Below are 14247 nucleotides of genomic sequence, written 5' to 3'. Positions count from 1 at the left end.
GTGGGGGTGGGGGGTGGGGAAGGGAAGGAGACAAATCTTCAAAATCAAAGAGTCAGAAAGGGAGAAACTCAACCTCATTCTCAAAGGGGTCATCAGTTCTCCGAAGGAGACCAATTCTCACTGGACACAGTGTTTGCAGAAAAGAAACCTGATTCATTTCTAAGGAGACAGACGCATGCTGTCTGCCCTGGCAGGTCCGCTCGGGCACATTCTCACTCCTGCACGCACACTCGTGGGCTCACTGGAGGTGATGGGGGGAGGTGTGTCTGGACTGGAACAGGCAAAATACCTCTCGGGGAAGGAGAGCACCATTTAGAAAACAGAACAGAGCAGAGAGCACGAGGTGTTTTCTCCTAAGGTTTCCCTGTGCGTAGCTCTGACGTTTGTTGTGTGACCAAAGCAAGTGCCTAGTTAGCACCAGTTCTCTGTGCCGGTGGGGTGAGTTGGCATGGACATGAGGGTGCTGGCGGCCAGACCCACTTGGCAGGGTCTGAGTGAGGGGAAGCCGTGCTGTCGGGGTTTCAGGATTTGCTCCAGTCTCTCTGTCTCTGGGCAGCTCGTGGCAGGATGCTGTTTGGTTTCAGAACTTCAAGTGGGGTTTCCATGTTTAACCCTTTTCGTTTCAACGGTGATGGTCCTTTCCCGAGAAGTATCTTCAGTGACTTGGGGAGGTCACAGCAACAAGGCAAGAGCAATGATTTAAATGAAACCGAAGATAGTGCAGTTCTCACTGTGGAAGGAAGCAGTCCCAGGGGGCTGGCCCGGGATGGCTGCACCCAGGTCTGGGCGGGAGGACCGGGGGCTTGGTGTTCCTGCAGCGCTCATGCTGCGGCCGGGCTGGCTCAGGAGGGCATCTTCAGGATGGTGCAGAGGAAGGAGGTGAAGTGGGGCGAGGCGAGGAGGAGGTGGGCAGGCTCCATGGCCAGACCCTGTCACAGAGTTGACTCCAGGGACGAGTCCAGGATGTCGTCGTGATGGCTGTTGCTGTTGGAGTCGCTGTCGTAGCTCTGGGGGCTGGAGTAGTTGGCTGCCTCCTGCAGCCTCATCAGCATGTTCATCTGAAAAAGGCAGAGAGCATGAGCGGCTTTCTGGCCAGTCCACCGCCCGCCCGCCCGCCTGCCCTGGCCTCCTGCGAGCTCACGCCTGCTCCGCCAGACTCACCTTGGGACTGCAGCCCACATGGGTTCTGGGCCAGGCTTCCAGGGTTCAAATCCCAGCTGCACCACTTATAGCTGCGTGACCTTGGACAAGTACCTTAACCTATTTGCGTCTCGGTTTCTTTATTGGTCAAATGTGAGTAATAATCACACCTGCCCTATAACGTTATGGTGTGGATTGAGTTAACATATGTAGAGCACTGAGAACAAAATGGAAAGTCCCCCATCACTCTGACACTTATTTTTATTTGGGAGGGGCACATCTTACTCGAGTCTGGGTAAAGGTGCCAGTCAAATGTCCCTGCTTATGGAACGTGCTCATCAGTGCCGCTGACTTCCAAAGCACGGGGTGTCCCCTTCGACGAGCCTCAAGCTCATCTGTGCCCCAGCGGCTGTCACGGCCTTCACGGGGAGGGGAAGGTGAAGGGCCGTGCCAGGAACAAGCAGAGCCACGGAAAACAGAGGCCTGGATTCCAATTCCGGAATCTTTGGACAAATTACCTCATGTATCTGAGCCACAGGTGCCTGGTCTATAGATTGGAGAGAACAGCAGCTCCTATCCCCTAGGACTCAAGTAGGGAACAAAATGACATAATGTGTACAGGGCCCTGAGACTAGGGCCTTGCACATAGTAAGTGCTCAATAAACGTGATGTGCCATCACCACCACCACCACCACCATCATCATCATCTTAAAGATAACAGTTTCAAGGTAGTGTTCTTAAATCTTCCCTGACAGATGGTCTTTATTGTTTTTTGTTTGGGAGTGGAGGTGGGGAGTGAACAACTACTTTTATTTTCCTTATAACTATAAATTGTGTGTGTGTGTGTATTTTATATTTTGCTTAGAAAGTAAGGTAGGAAGGCAGGGTTTCACTGAGCTGAGGCCAAGACTTGGTGCTGCTGGGCATGACATCCAGCTGCCTCCAGCCAGCGGCCCCAGGATGCCTAGCAGTTTCCCTGGGTGAGTCTGGCCACAGACAAACCATGGGCTGGTGTCCACAGTCATGCCTGGGAGCGGGGAGTGGGGGTGGAGGTCAAATGCAGTCAACCACCCTTTGCAGGTGAGATTACTTATTCACTCATCACTTCTACCCACAGCACGTGGTCCGGCATACACACAAGTGTGGCCTGTTCTCTCGGAGGTCTCAGTCCCCTGAGAAGAGAGACTAGTAAACGAGACGGATGGCCCGGGCAGAGGGCATGGGCTTGGGAGGAACAGCCATATCTAACTTGGCAGCAGGGGTGGCTCACTCTGGGGGCCTGGGGTTGGAGGGAGCCCTCAGGTCTCACCTAAACACCCTCTGTGTTCAATCAGTGACACGGAGAGTCCTGGCTGAGCAGAGGATGTCTGGGAATGAGGCGCCATTCTTCCCTCCAGCCAGCCCACATTCTATTTTTACATAAGACCTCATGGCTCGCACCCACAAAAATGTCCCCATGACTCTGGATTTGAGCAACGGTTAACGTTAGAAATGGCTTCTTAAAGTTTGACCTTTTTCTTTGTAAAACAATTACATCCACTTAAAATATAGTTCCTGTTAAAAAAGTCTCAGCAGGACCAGAGCTCCACCCCTCCAGTCTGGAGGACGGCAGGCGACCCAAAGCACCGTTCTTTTTTAAATCCAGCAAATCAATTAGTCAGCACTGGTTGTCTTTCCATCCTGCCGAACTCACCAGCGGGTCTCCTTCAGCGTCGCTGGGGGGCATCTGCTTGCTGGCCGAGCCCTCCCGAGGCATGGAGTAGCCGTCGAAGCCGACATCCTCGGGCCGGAGCTGCAGCAGGGGAGGCCACTCGTGCTGCTGCGGGCTGGCCGCCCAGGGGTAGGTGTCCATCACCCACTTGGCAGGGTCCTCCCAGGGGGCCCGCCTTCCGTAGAGCTAAGGGGAGGCCAGGAAGGAATGGTTAGGAGGGGGCTCAGACCTCCTCTGTAGCCCTGTTTTGCAGCTTTCCGGAAAGTTCCCCGAACGCAGCGTTATGCCTCCCCTGACAGGGTAATTCCACTTCCAGAATGCTACTATAAGGGAGTCATCCGAGGTGCAGAGTGGATGTGCTAAGACCGAAGGCAGCATGACTCAGGTGTCAGGAACACCGGCTCTGGAGTCAGGCTGACGGGCTCACGCCTCAGCTCTGCCACTGACTCACTGCTACCCTAACTCTGAGCCTGGCTGATCTACCTGAATGGTGGCCAGCTTCCGTGGTAGAAACAGTCCAGCACAGCCAATGTCAGACTACCAACACGACCTCACTGAATGCAGAGCTGGAAAGAGGGGCCGGCTATCAGCTCCAGCGCCCTCCTGCGTTACTACCAGATCTAGCACCCTACTGTGTCACCACCAGCTCCAGCACCCCCCTGCATTACCACCAACTCCAGCACCCTCCTGCATTACCACCAGCTCCAGCACCCTCCTGCATGCAACCACCCAGAGAATTCCTTCCGCTGGCCACCGACACCACAGGCAGAGGTCACAAGTGACCCTGTTCTGGTAAAACCTCATTTCTTGAGGAGGGTCTGACTCTCACAGTCCCTCTGTAAACTTTCCAAACAGCAGACTGTTAACAGAGGTTACGTGTGGGTGGTGCTTCTCCCCGCCCATATATTTCTCAAATTTTTCCATATTAACTAATTTGCTCTTAAAAGGGAAAACGATATTATCACTTAATTTTGTAAGACCGCTACCATGCCTCCACATTCCTTTCTTTAAGCTTTAATGATAAAACGATTTTAGCAGTGAGTCTCAGACAGGATTCTGTGAAGGGGGCCTGTGCGTGTGCGTACGCATCTGTGTCAGAGAGAAAGGGAACACAAACATTTGGGGATATTTGGAATCGAAAAAGGCTGTTCCAGATTAGGAACATTCCTGCAATTTTTAGAAACTTTTCCCTCCCAGGGCCTTCCCTGTGGAACTGGCCTGCTTTGCCTGGGCCAGACTTCACGTGGGTGAGGCTGCACCCAAGCCCCATTTCTGACAGCTCCTGCTTCTGTCTCCGCCCTCCCGCCTGGAGGAGACGCTCAGGGCTGCAGAACCACAGAGGCTGGAAGGGGGAGGTCAGCCAGTCCTCAGAGGGAGTCTGGCCTGGTGGTTTTCAAATATGTGCCCTTCTCCCCTGACCCCACCACTGAAGAATCTGAGAAACTTTTGGGCTCCACAGAAGACAGCCTGAAAAACACTCTTTGGGCCCAAACTTTTCAGAGCACAGATGGGTACCCTAGAGAAGGGAGACTTGCCCCGGTCTCAGAGCAACCGGTAATCTGATAAAGCGCCCACGCCTCCCTCCATGGGGGGAGGGGGGGAGATGACGATGACACAAAGACCTTTCGAGTTACTCTGTAGACTAGACACTTTGGCAAGTGTTTACAGTGACAACTCCAGAGGGGAACAGGGCTGGGGACTGACTCATCGGACAAATGTGCAGCTGGCAAATGCGAGCAGCATCGGCAAGAACAGGAAGTATTTTACAAGCCTCCCCACTTGCCGCTAGACATGTTCCAGTCCAGGTGGTGAATGGCTGGGTAAGGACCGTGGCAAGTACAGGAAACACTGTGAAGCGCCCTGGCCCCAGTGCAGAGCCTGTGGCAGTTTTAGCAGTGAGTCTCAGACAGGATTCTGTGAAGGGGGCCTGTGCGTGTGCGTACGCATCTGTGTCAGAGAGAAAGGGAACACAAACATTTGGGGATATTTGGAATCGAAAAAGGCTGTTCCAGATTAGGAACATTCCTGCAATTTTTAGAAACTTTTCCCTCCCAGGGCCTTCCCTGTGGAACTGGCCTGCTTTGCCTGGGCCAGACTTCACGTGGGTGAGGCTGCACCCAAGCCCCATTTCTGACAGCTCCTGCTTCTGTCTCCGCCCTCCCGCCTGGAGGAGACGCTCAGGGCTGCAGAACCACAGAGGCTGGAAGGGGGAGGTCAGCCAGTCCTCAGAGGGAGTCTGGCCTGGTGGTTTTCAAATATGTGCCCTTCTCCCCTGACCCCACCACTGAAGAATCTGAGAAACTTTTGGGCTCCACAGAAGACAGCCTGAAAAACACTCTTTGGGCCCAAACTTTTCAGAGCACAGATGGGTACCCTAGAGAAGGGAGACTTGCCCCGGTCTCAGAGCAACCGGTAATCTGATAAAGCGCCCACGCCTCCCTCCATGGGGGGAGGGGGGGAGATGACGATGACACAAAGACCTTTCGAGTTACTCTGTAGACTAGACACTTTGGCAAGTGTTTACAGTGACAACTCCAGAGGGGAACAGGGCTGGGGACTGACTCATCGGACAAATGTGCAGCTGGCAAATGCGAGCAGCATCGGCAAGAACAGGAAGTATTTTACAAGCCTCCCCACTTGCCGCTAGACATGTTCCAGTCCAGGTGGTGAATGGCTGGGTAAGGACCGTGGCAAGTACAGGAAACACTGTGAAGCGCCCTGGCCCCAGTGCAGAGCCTGTGGCAGCGCTAAGCAACAGCAGAGACAGTGGATAGACAGACAGACAAATAGGACATTTGCTTTCACCACGGCAGGGAGGAGCCTGGCAGCCCCACTGGGTCAGGAACACGGAGCCAACTTAGAAACTAAAGCCTGGCCCCTGGCAGCGTTGGACTCTGCAGGATGCACGTGTGCACCACACCCGGAGGAATCAAGGCGCACATTCGGGAAGAGCCTCCAGGCAGTTACACACCCACACCCCACGTGTATGCTACTGGGGAAAGACTCCGGAGTCAAGACTTGCAAAGGTGTCTGGTATCCACTAGGGGGCGATGTCACAATTCCTCTGGGAGAGGATGTGTCTGGTGGAGGGACTGTCTAGCTGTCAGTGGTGGGCCTGATCTCAGCAGGAGCTCTGGTCCCCCTCCCCCCACCACAGGCAGCCCTGCCAGAGTCCACCCTGGGGCCTCGACCTCTTCTTAGCTTATAACCTCGGCCAAGAGCTCACCTACTCTGAACCAATGTGCTGCCTTTATGGCCTCTCTACTTACCTAGTAGGGCCAGGTGAGGACTAAATGGCCCCGCCCAGTGCTCAGCACATAATGAGCATGGAATCAAGGTGACATGGAGGAGAGTAAGGAATTTAAAACTTTTTAAGATAGAGGAATCCTTTTGTCAAGTGAAATCTGACGTAGAATTCCACTATCTGAACCACAGTACTTGGCTCCCCAAACCAACTGAGGCTTCTGGGGAAATTCGGACAGTGTGCAAGTCAGGGAAGTAACCGAGGAGTCAGCTAGACTGGGCTCCAACGCTGGCTCATCACACCCCAGAGTCAACCTGGGGTAAAGCTCCCGGGGCCATGGTCTCCTCACCTGTCAGGTGCTCTGAGCTGTTAAAGCTACACGAGAGGCATGTCAGGCCCCCAGCACCGTGCCCGGCAAGTAGCAAGCCCTCAAAAAACAGTCGGCAAACTTTCCTTCCAAACTAGGGGCATAAGAACACACCAGGTTTCCCGTGAATCAGCAGGTTCCCTGGGGCCTCCAGGGCTCAGCAGGGCGATGAGGTCGGAGGGCTGAGACCAGTGGCTCATTTCTGAGCAGACTGGTAAAATGCTAACTCCCGCTGCCTCCCCTGGTGGCTCCCAGGTTCTTGAAAGATTGTTCTTCAAATGACCTCCCAGCACCAGGAAGGGATGACTTTTCCTGTCCGTATGTCTTATGAGATGGAGGCTTGGCTCTGGTTTCCTGCCCTTTTCAAGTTCTTGTCTGAGTGCCTCTGAAGACCCTCAGTGCGGCTGCATGTTACCGACAAGCAGTCAGACACTCACTAGGCTCAGCCAAATGCATGGAAATGACACACAGCCATTGTACTGTCACACGCACGCATGGGGCACGCACCCTCTGTGACCTCCACAGGCCTATGGCAGCGTCTTGTGTCTCCCAATGCCCAGGACTGAGGAACAGAGAAGCCCCGGGAATCGGCTGCTAAACTGGTTGCTGACTGTTCAGCTGTGCGTGACACATGCTCATCACGGAACCCCAGGGGCCAAGCCCAGAGCTTCTCAGGCTGCCTCCAGGCTCCACAATAAAACTTCCATCTATGGCTGAGCTCCTGGAGTTGACCCTGGGCTGAGGGAGATGGGACGTGCTGCCTCATGAGCCCACGGTCACCGGGGAGGGGTCCCAGGCAGGTAGGGAGTGCCATGGCTGCCCGAGGGCGGAGAACCTGGGATTCCAGCCAGAGGCGTGGACTCAAATCCCAGATTTTTCAAGGTTGACTCTTATGACCCCTGGCAAGTCACTTATTCTCCCTTGAGACTCAACTCTTCTCCTTTGAAAAATGGAGATAAAAAAATCTCTATATTCCAGGACAAATGCAGGGCTTGAACCAAATAGCAGATATGAGAGTACTTTGTAAACTGTGAAGTGCTACACACGCTTGCTTCTGTTTCTTTGCACTCACTATGCTGAGCGCATCACAGCCAGGATTCATTTACCCTTTGCAAAAAGTCTTGGTGGCACAGGACTGTTATTCTCCTTTTCTATCCACGAGGGCACCGTGGCACAGAGAGGCTGAACGACTTGCCTGGGGTCACACAGCTAACAAGTGGCAGAGCCAGGACTTACAGCCAAGTGTGTCCCTGCACTGTGCCAGACTGCTGGCCTCACAGGTGAGGGAGGGGCTATCACCTCATGTCAGTCAGAATCCCAGAGGAGGAGATAAAGCCCCCTCATCTGGTCACTAGAACAGCCCCCCTCCTCCCCCCTCATTTTGCCGTGTCTCACCTGGAGTCCTTCCCTGACGGCTTCCAGAAGATAGGGGATAATTGAGTAGTTCCACAAGTCGGTGAACCACACCCTGGAGCCATCCACGTCGATGGGGCATGACAGGAAGAGCCGGGGGCCTGGGGATCAAACGAAAATCCATCAGAGCGGAGTTGGGGAGAAGCCAGGAGAAGCCACGATCCAAGCATCCCTCCCAATTTCTGAGTGACAGCAGAAATTCCACCTGCCGGTGGCGGGCACAGAGCAGGACACGTGGGCTCTACAACACCCCTCCTCCCGACCCCCAGGATCTCTCTGCCCCAGGAAATCACCCAAAAGAGAGGAAAGGCTTTATGGAGAAAGATGTTCCTCGTGGTATTATTAGTTCTGACCTTTGAAAATGCAAACACACTAAATGTCCAAGAAAACAGAAACGGTGCCGCGAATGATGGCGTACCCGCACGTGAGTCTTTTCCAGCCTTTAAAAATAATTATAAAACTGGAGCAGCAACTCAGGATGCGTACGAGACAATGTGAGGTGAAAAAGAAATGAACGTGCTGTAGGTATACTCTGATGGCAACTAAGTAAAATATCTATGTGTGGACAAGGGCAAAAAATCAGCTCAAATTAAAATAATCATGTCAGGAGGGTGGGATGATCAATGACCTTTTTCCCTCTGTTCTAAATTCGTAAGCTCCAGGAATGTTGGTAACGTTTTACTTTATTTTTAAAGCAGAGCCTTCGGGGTTGGGCACTTCACTGAGCTGGCAGTTTCCACATCGGCCCAGGCTGGACCATCTCTTGCTGCTGATCAGCCCCAGGGCATTGGGCAAGGCAAGAGGGGCAGAGACACAGCAAGGGACGTGGGCGAGGCAGTCGGGGGTCTGCCTTGGGCTGGGACTGTCCCCTCTGCCTCCTTCTCTGTCCACATGAACAGAACAGAGTCCAGCTGACTTGGGCCTGCAGGGTGCTGCCCTGGTCAGGGCCCCCGGACAGTCTCCGAGGAGCCGAGCTCAGCGCCGCCCTGAGCCAGCCCACCCACCGTTCTCGCCTGGCTGCCCACCTACCTATGGTGACGTCTGAGGAGCTGTGAGCCTCCAGGAAGCGGTTGAGGTGATGCCAGACCTTGGGAATCCAGTCGATGATTTTCACCAGCTCCACATTCCGCACCCGCCCACTGATCTCCGTCTCCATGAGCTTCCGCCTCAGGAACCGGCCAAGGAAACCCTTCACGGGCTCCGTGTGGTTGGCACAAAGCACCCACCTGGGGGACATCAGGTTTTCAATGATTATGACAGTGAAGAAACGAGGGCTAACCTCAAGACTCAACGCGCACGAGAACTAGACAGATGGTGTGTATGCTGACACTGAAGTAGGACTCCCTGTGCAAATACTGCATGTATATTAACTCACCTTTCCTCACAGCAACCCCATGACACAGATATTATCGCCATCCCCATTTCACAGATGGAAATGTGAAGGCGCAGAGAGGTCATGTCCAAGATCAAAGAAGCAAGTTAATAGAAGAGCTAAGTTTAGAACCAAGACAGTGCAGCTCCAAAGTCTGAGCTCTAACCACCGAGTCTGCTGCCTCTCGTGCTTGTGTCAGGCCCTGTGCTGGGCCATAGAGCTGTAACAATGACTGAGACACATTCGTCCCTGTTCCCAGGAGCTCACAGTCTTGTCGAGGAAGCAGATAAGCAAACAGAGGAACTGAGGCATGATGAAGCCCAGGGAATCAGGGAAGGCTCCTCGGAGGAGGGGCTGTCTGGGCTGGGACTGGAAGAATGGATGGAGCAGCCACATAAGCAAAGGCAGGAGCAGGGGGTGGGGTGGCAGGTGGAAAGCTCGCTGAAGCATTTGCAGAGACATGGGAAAAGGGGTGGGTGTTTGGGGAAACTGCCAGAGGCCATGTAACCAGACTTTAGACTTGACCTGCCAACCCAAGGAACCTGGATGCATTCTGGAGGCGTTGAGGAACCACTAAAGCACTTCAGGGGGGAGGGTTTATGGTCAGATTTGAATACTAGGACACTCATGCCAGCTGCCACTGGCACGAAGGATGAGGCCACTCTGCAGGCAGTAGTGCCCAGGGAGGTGACGTGACGTGGCAGTGGCGGGGGAAGGAGGAGGAGGAAGGACTTGAAGCATCTTTAGGAGAAAGCGTGGACAAGACGGGGACAGCCTGGATGCGGAGGGGAGCCACGATCTCAGGGGCCTGGAGGAGGTCACATTTCCCAGGGAATGACAATTGAGGCCCACTTCCCAGAGATCTCCCTCAGGGATGCCTGCAGAGTGGCCAGTGAGAATGGGCGAGGGTGCCATCCCAGGACACGATTCTCATCCTCATCTAAGGGCCAGCAGGAGGCGAGGAGCACTGGGGTCACCAAGGGGTCAAAGTGGGGCAAAGGGCGTTTAGCGATGGCACCACAAGGCAAGTGGCAACCCACCCAGGCACGACAGTGCAGCAGCTCTTCCCACACCCAGCAGGGAGCCCCGCGTGGTGCTGGGGCAGAGGACACATGGCAGCTGGAGGCAAAGGCCCACAGACCCCTAGACAGCTCTTGGGGACAAAGCAAGGGCCTTCATTGCTCATGTTTACCTGGGCCCCCGAGAGACGTGCCCCTGATGTGCCGGGGAGGCGAATGGCCTACTGCCCCTGCCCGGAGCTGCCTCCCTGTCTCTGCTACCCCAGGACTTAGTGACCTCACACGAGTCATCTAATTCTCCCAGCCTCAGTCTCCCCATTTGCAAGCTGTGAATGCGAAATGTAACTACGTGGGGCTATTGTGAGAATGAAGAGTGAAGCTGGGAAAAATGCTCCACACGATGCCTGGCACAGAACTGGTACTCAGAGGGTGACACCTTACCTGAAGTTGTGATGGAGCTGCAGGTTGGGAGTGGAAGAGGTAGCCTGGTTCATTGTGCCGATTATGTAAGGGCTGTGGGGGACACAGAGGAAAGAGGACTTTGTGAGGCAAGCCCAGCTCCAGACGGGCCTACAGGGTCCGTCCAGGCAGCTGGCTGGCTGCCTCCTGGCCCCCCACGCTGACCCCAGCCGTGCATGGGCACAGGTCTGTGCAGCACACCTCCCCTGTGGCCGTTCTCCTGGGACCAGGGCCCGGAGCTGGCCTTTACCATCTGTGGTCCTTGCAGCTGAGCAGCCCATTGAAGATCTCGCCCAGGGAGCTGACATGGTGCAGGTTGTCCAGGATGATGACGAGAGGCATGTCCGCAGCGTTGTTCTCACTGGCGCACTGGTCGGCAAGGTTGGACAGGTACTGGCGCAATTCCTGCATGGGCCAGGGAAGGACGGGATGCAGCTGATGAAGAGCACATGCTCAGAGCCTGCACGTCGCCCAGGCCAACGCAAGGGGCAGGCCCTCCATGGGCAGCATGCCTGCCTGCTGCAGGGGTCCACTTCAGTGATGCAGGGAGGACAGGGTGGGGAAGGCCTGCGTCCTGCCTTCTGGCTTTCAGTAGGTAACAGAACTCCTTCAGCCGAGGGCCAGAGCACAGCAGTGTGGAGGTGCCCAGGCCCGGTTCTGTATCCTTGCTCTACCACTTCTCTATATGTGTCGCCATTTTTCTTGGATAGTTCTTATTGTGCCAACCTCCCAGGAAGCTCCAAAGGGCTCCAGAGGTGCCTTACACACCTCTGTGTAAGCTGCATACGTTCCGTATAAGGTGCTCTTCCACGGCGCCTGCCTAAGGGCCGTGTATGCAGAAGCCCTCCATGAATAATATCACACAGCATCCCCCTAAGTGCCGCTGAGAAGCGCTGTGGCAGACAGACATCCAACAGTGCAGGGGGAGGTGGGTCTGCATGCACAGGGGCCTTGGGAGGTCTGGGTGAAAGGGTGAGATCTGAATTGAACTGTGAAGAACGGCTGGGGGATTGGCTGGAGCTGGGGCCAGAACACAGCTCAGTGTGGCTGGGGAAGGCCTGTGTTTTAAAAAGGAAGAGAATAATGGTGCAGAAGGGGAAAGGGCTGAAATGACGAGTTAAGGACCGGCCAGAGAACCCAGGATGACTGCCTGGTGATGTCACCATCATGCTGGCATGACCTAGAGCCGGGCACAGCTCTGAGGGCCTCACACAGCCGAACTGCTGTAGCCTACAACCTCTGGGGTGGGTACTATGCATAGCTCCCGTTTACAGAGAGGGAAACTGAGGCACACCCAAGTCAGGTGACTGCCCTGAGATTGCAGAGAGGGCAAGCAGCGGGCTGGATTCAGACTCGGTGCCTGTTCAGTGTGCTCCTCACACCCGACACTCCGGCATGCTAGCCGCCGCCTCCTACGAACACATACATGCCCACGTCTCCCTCATAAGTAACAATGCGGCTTCAGCCCAACTTTTTGAGTTACTAGTAATTTTTCCTTCTTTGAGCTCCTTTCCCTCTGGGTTCTTGGCCTGAGCCTTAAAATGACAGGGCTCCTGGGCCTCCCACCCCTACTCAGGCCTTTGGGTTACAAAGGGTAAGATGCCTTCTGCACGAGGTGCCCAGCCAGGGGTCCTTCATTCACTGGTCCTGGAGAGAATGCCCCCCTCAGCTCACTGAAGCACTCGACTCGGGGGCTCGAACCACTTCTCTCTAGTCCTGTCCCCACATCCAAGTCACCTGGAAACCTGTGAATGGCCCAGGTTCCCGGCCCACGCAACCTATTGGAACAGGGCACCAGGGAATAAAGGTGAGGAAGCCCCATTGGCAGGGATGCCAGGTGATTCCTAAGGTGGAAGAGTCCTTTCCAGTTCACCTTGGACTCTGGCCCCTTTGCAGAGGGCCAGCCAGAGGGAACTATCATTAACTCCACTGCGAAAATAGCAAACAAGTGTGAGAAACCCCTTCCCAACCCGCGGCTGGGACTAGGTCAGACCGTCCAGTGTCTCCATTGCTCCCTGTGAGGCAGGGCCAAGCCTATTTGCTGGCTCTGGAGTCCAAGGCTTTGACTTGCGCTCCAGTCCACTTCTCAGTACCGCCTGAGTGACCTCAGACACATGACCATCTGCCTCAGGCCTCAGTTTCCTCCTCTGTGAAGTGGGGATAGCAGCAACTGGTCCCTTCATGGTGAATAGCTGTGAGCTGTGAGGCGGCCAGCTTGCGGTCATGGGGCAGTCTGTCAATATGAACTATCATTCTTTTTCCAAAAAGGGTTTCGTTTTGGAGAAACAATAGCATCACCAGGCACATGATAAATTCTTGGTAAACTGAAGTGGACTTAAGGAACTATTAGCATTGAACATGAAGCTCACAGTGGGGAAGCAAGAAATGAATTAGATCGACGTACAGGTGAAATTTAGTGGGAAGTTTTGGGTCAAAGCCTTACTTCCTGCTAGCCCCATCCTGACCTTCACTGGGCTCTCATAACCACCACAGTGAGTGTATAGAAAATGCTGCTTTCCCATCAGGGTGGGGTGACATCAACAGTTCTGAAAGGGCCCAAAGGTGAGCCCTGGCTGGGCAGCAGCCTCCGAAAGCTCTCCTCACCTTGCTGGACTTGTGGTCCACGTTGAAGGTGGCGATGACCCCGTCTGTCAGCTCTCGTCCCTCCCGAAGCACCAGGTACTCGGACAGCCGGTTGGCCAGGTAGGTCTTCCCGGTGCCGCTGGGGCCGGAGAGAATGATGCGCCGGTGCTCCACCAGCAGGGAGACGTAGCGCTGCAGGATGGGCTTGGGGATCAGGGACTCGAACGCCAGCGAGTCCAGGCTGTTCTCCGCGAGCCCTGTGTGGGAGAGGAAGTGTCTCAAGTCCTGCAGAAAGGGGAGCTCTGTGCTTGCCCAGCTGGGCCTGCCATGACCGGAGGCCACCCCTTTCCTGGGCAGCCTACTCACCGAGGCCCTGGTGCAAACTGCCACCGCTTCCTGCTCAGGAGCAGCCTGGGCGCGGGCTCTGGCCCTGGCTTGGCTGACTTTCGCTCACCTTTCAGACCTGGGCCCCTGGCCTTCGTCTGTTCTCTGCAGAATCCCTAAGACTCTGGGCTCGGCTTGTCTGTCTGGATTTGCCAACCGATGGCGTTTGCCCAAACCTTTGCCTCCCGTGTCTGCCAGCACCTTCGGGTTCCTTCCTCACCCTGCTCTCTCCTGAGTGCCAGGCGCCACTGCTTCCCACACTCAGATGCACCATGAAGGTAACAACAGTTTTATCTTAAAAACAAGCAAATGCAAAGTAGGACCATCTGATTGGGGGATGTGAACCCTGGCTGTTCCGGGTGTAGTGGGGGCTGTTCCGGTGTGTAGTTGGGGCTGTTCCAGTGTATAGTGGGGGCTGTTCTGTGTATAGGGGGGGCTGTTCCAGTGTATAGTGGGGGCTGTTCTGTGTATAGTGGGGGCTGTTGTGTGTGTAGCGGGGGCTGTTCTGTGTGTAGCGGGGGCTGTTCTGTGTGTAGCGGGGGCTGTTCTGTGTGT

General features: G+C 54.9%; 1 protein-coding gene across 9 annotated transcripts in view; it reads right to left on the bottom strand.

Annotated features, from left to right (window-relative positions):
• Positions 1-613: 613 nt before the first annotated feature.
• The window catches only part of NAV2 (neuron navigator 2), a 365341-nt gene continuing 351707 nt past the window's right edge, over positions 614-14247 (bottom strand). For 6 of the 9 annotated variants that reach the window (XM_005869393.2, XM_005869394.2, XM_005869396.2 and 3 more), the window contains 7 exons: positions 13330-13565; positions 10976-11130; positions 10708-10779; positions 8905-9101; positions 7858-7976; positions 2834-3037; positions 628-1058 (listed from right to left, as the gene is read on the bottom strand). In XM_005869393.2, coding sequence (XP_005869455.1) covers positions 933-1058; positions 2834-3037; positions 7858-7976; positions 8905-9101; positions 10708-10779; positions 10976-11130; positions 13330-13565 — 1109 coding nt within the window. In that variant the 3' untranslated portion in view covers positions 628-932. Of the gene's footprint in view, positions 1059-2833; positions 3038-7857; positions 7977-8904; positions 9102-10707; positions 10780-10975; positions 11131-13329; positions 13566-14247 lie in introns of all 9 variants that reach the window. The other 3 variants (XM_005869395.2, XM_005869398.2, XM_014542231.1) reach the window with 1 other exon arrangement.

The sequence above is a fragment of the Myotis brandtii genome, unplaced genomic scaffold (assembly GCF_000412655.1).
Source record: "Myotis brandtii unplaced genomic scaffold, ASM41265v1 scaffold293, whole genome shotgun sequence".
Lineage (NCBI taxonomy): Eukaryota > Metazoa > Chordata > Mammalia > Chiroptera > Vespertilionidae > Myotis > Myotis brandtii.
The sequence above is the reverse complement of the archived record's forward strand: the minus strand, read 5'-3'. Positions and strand labels throughout refer to the sequence as shown.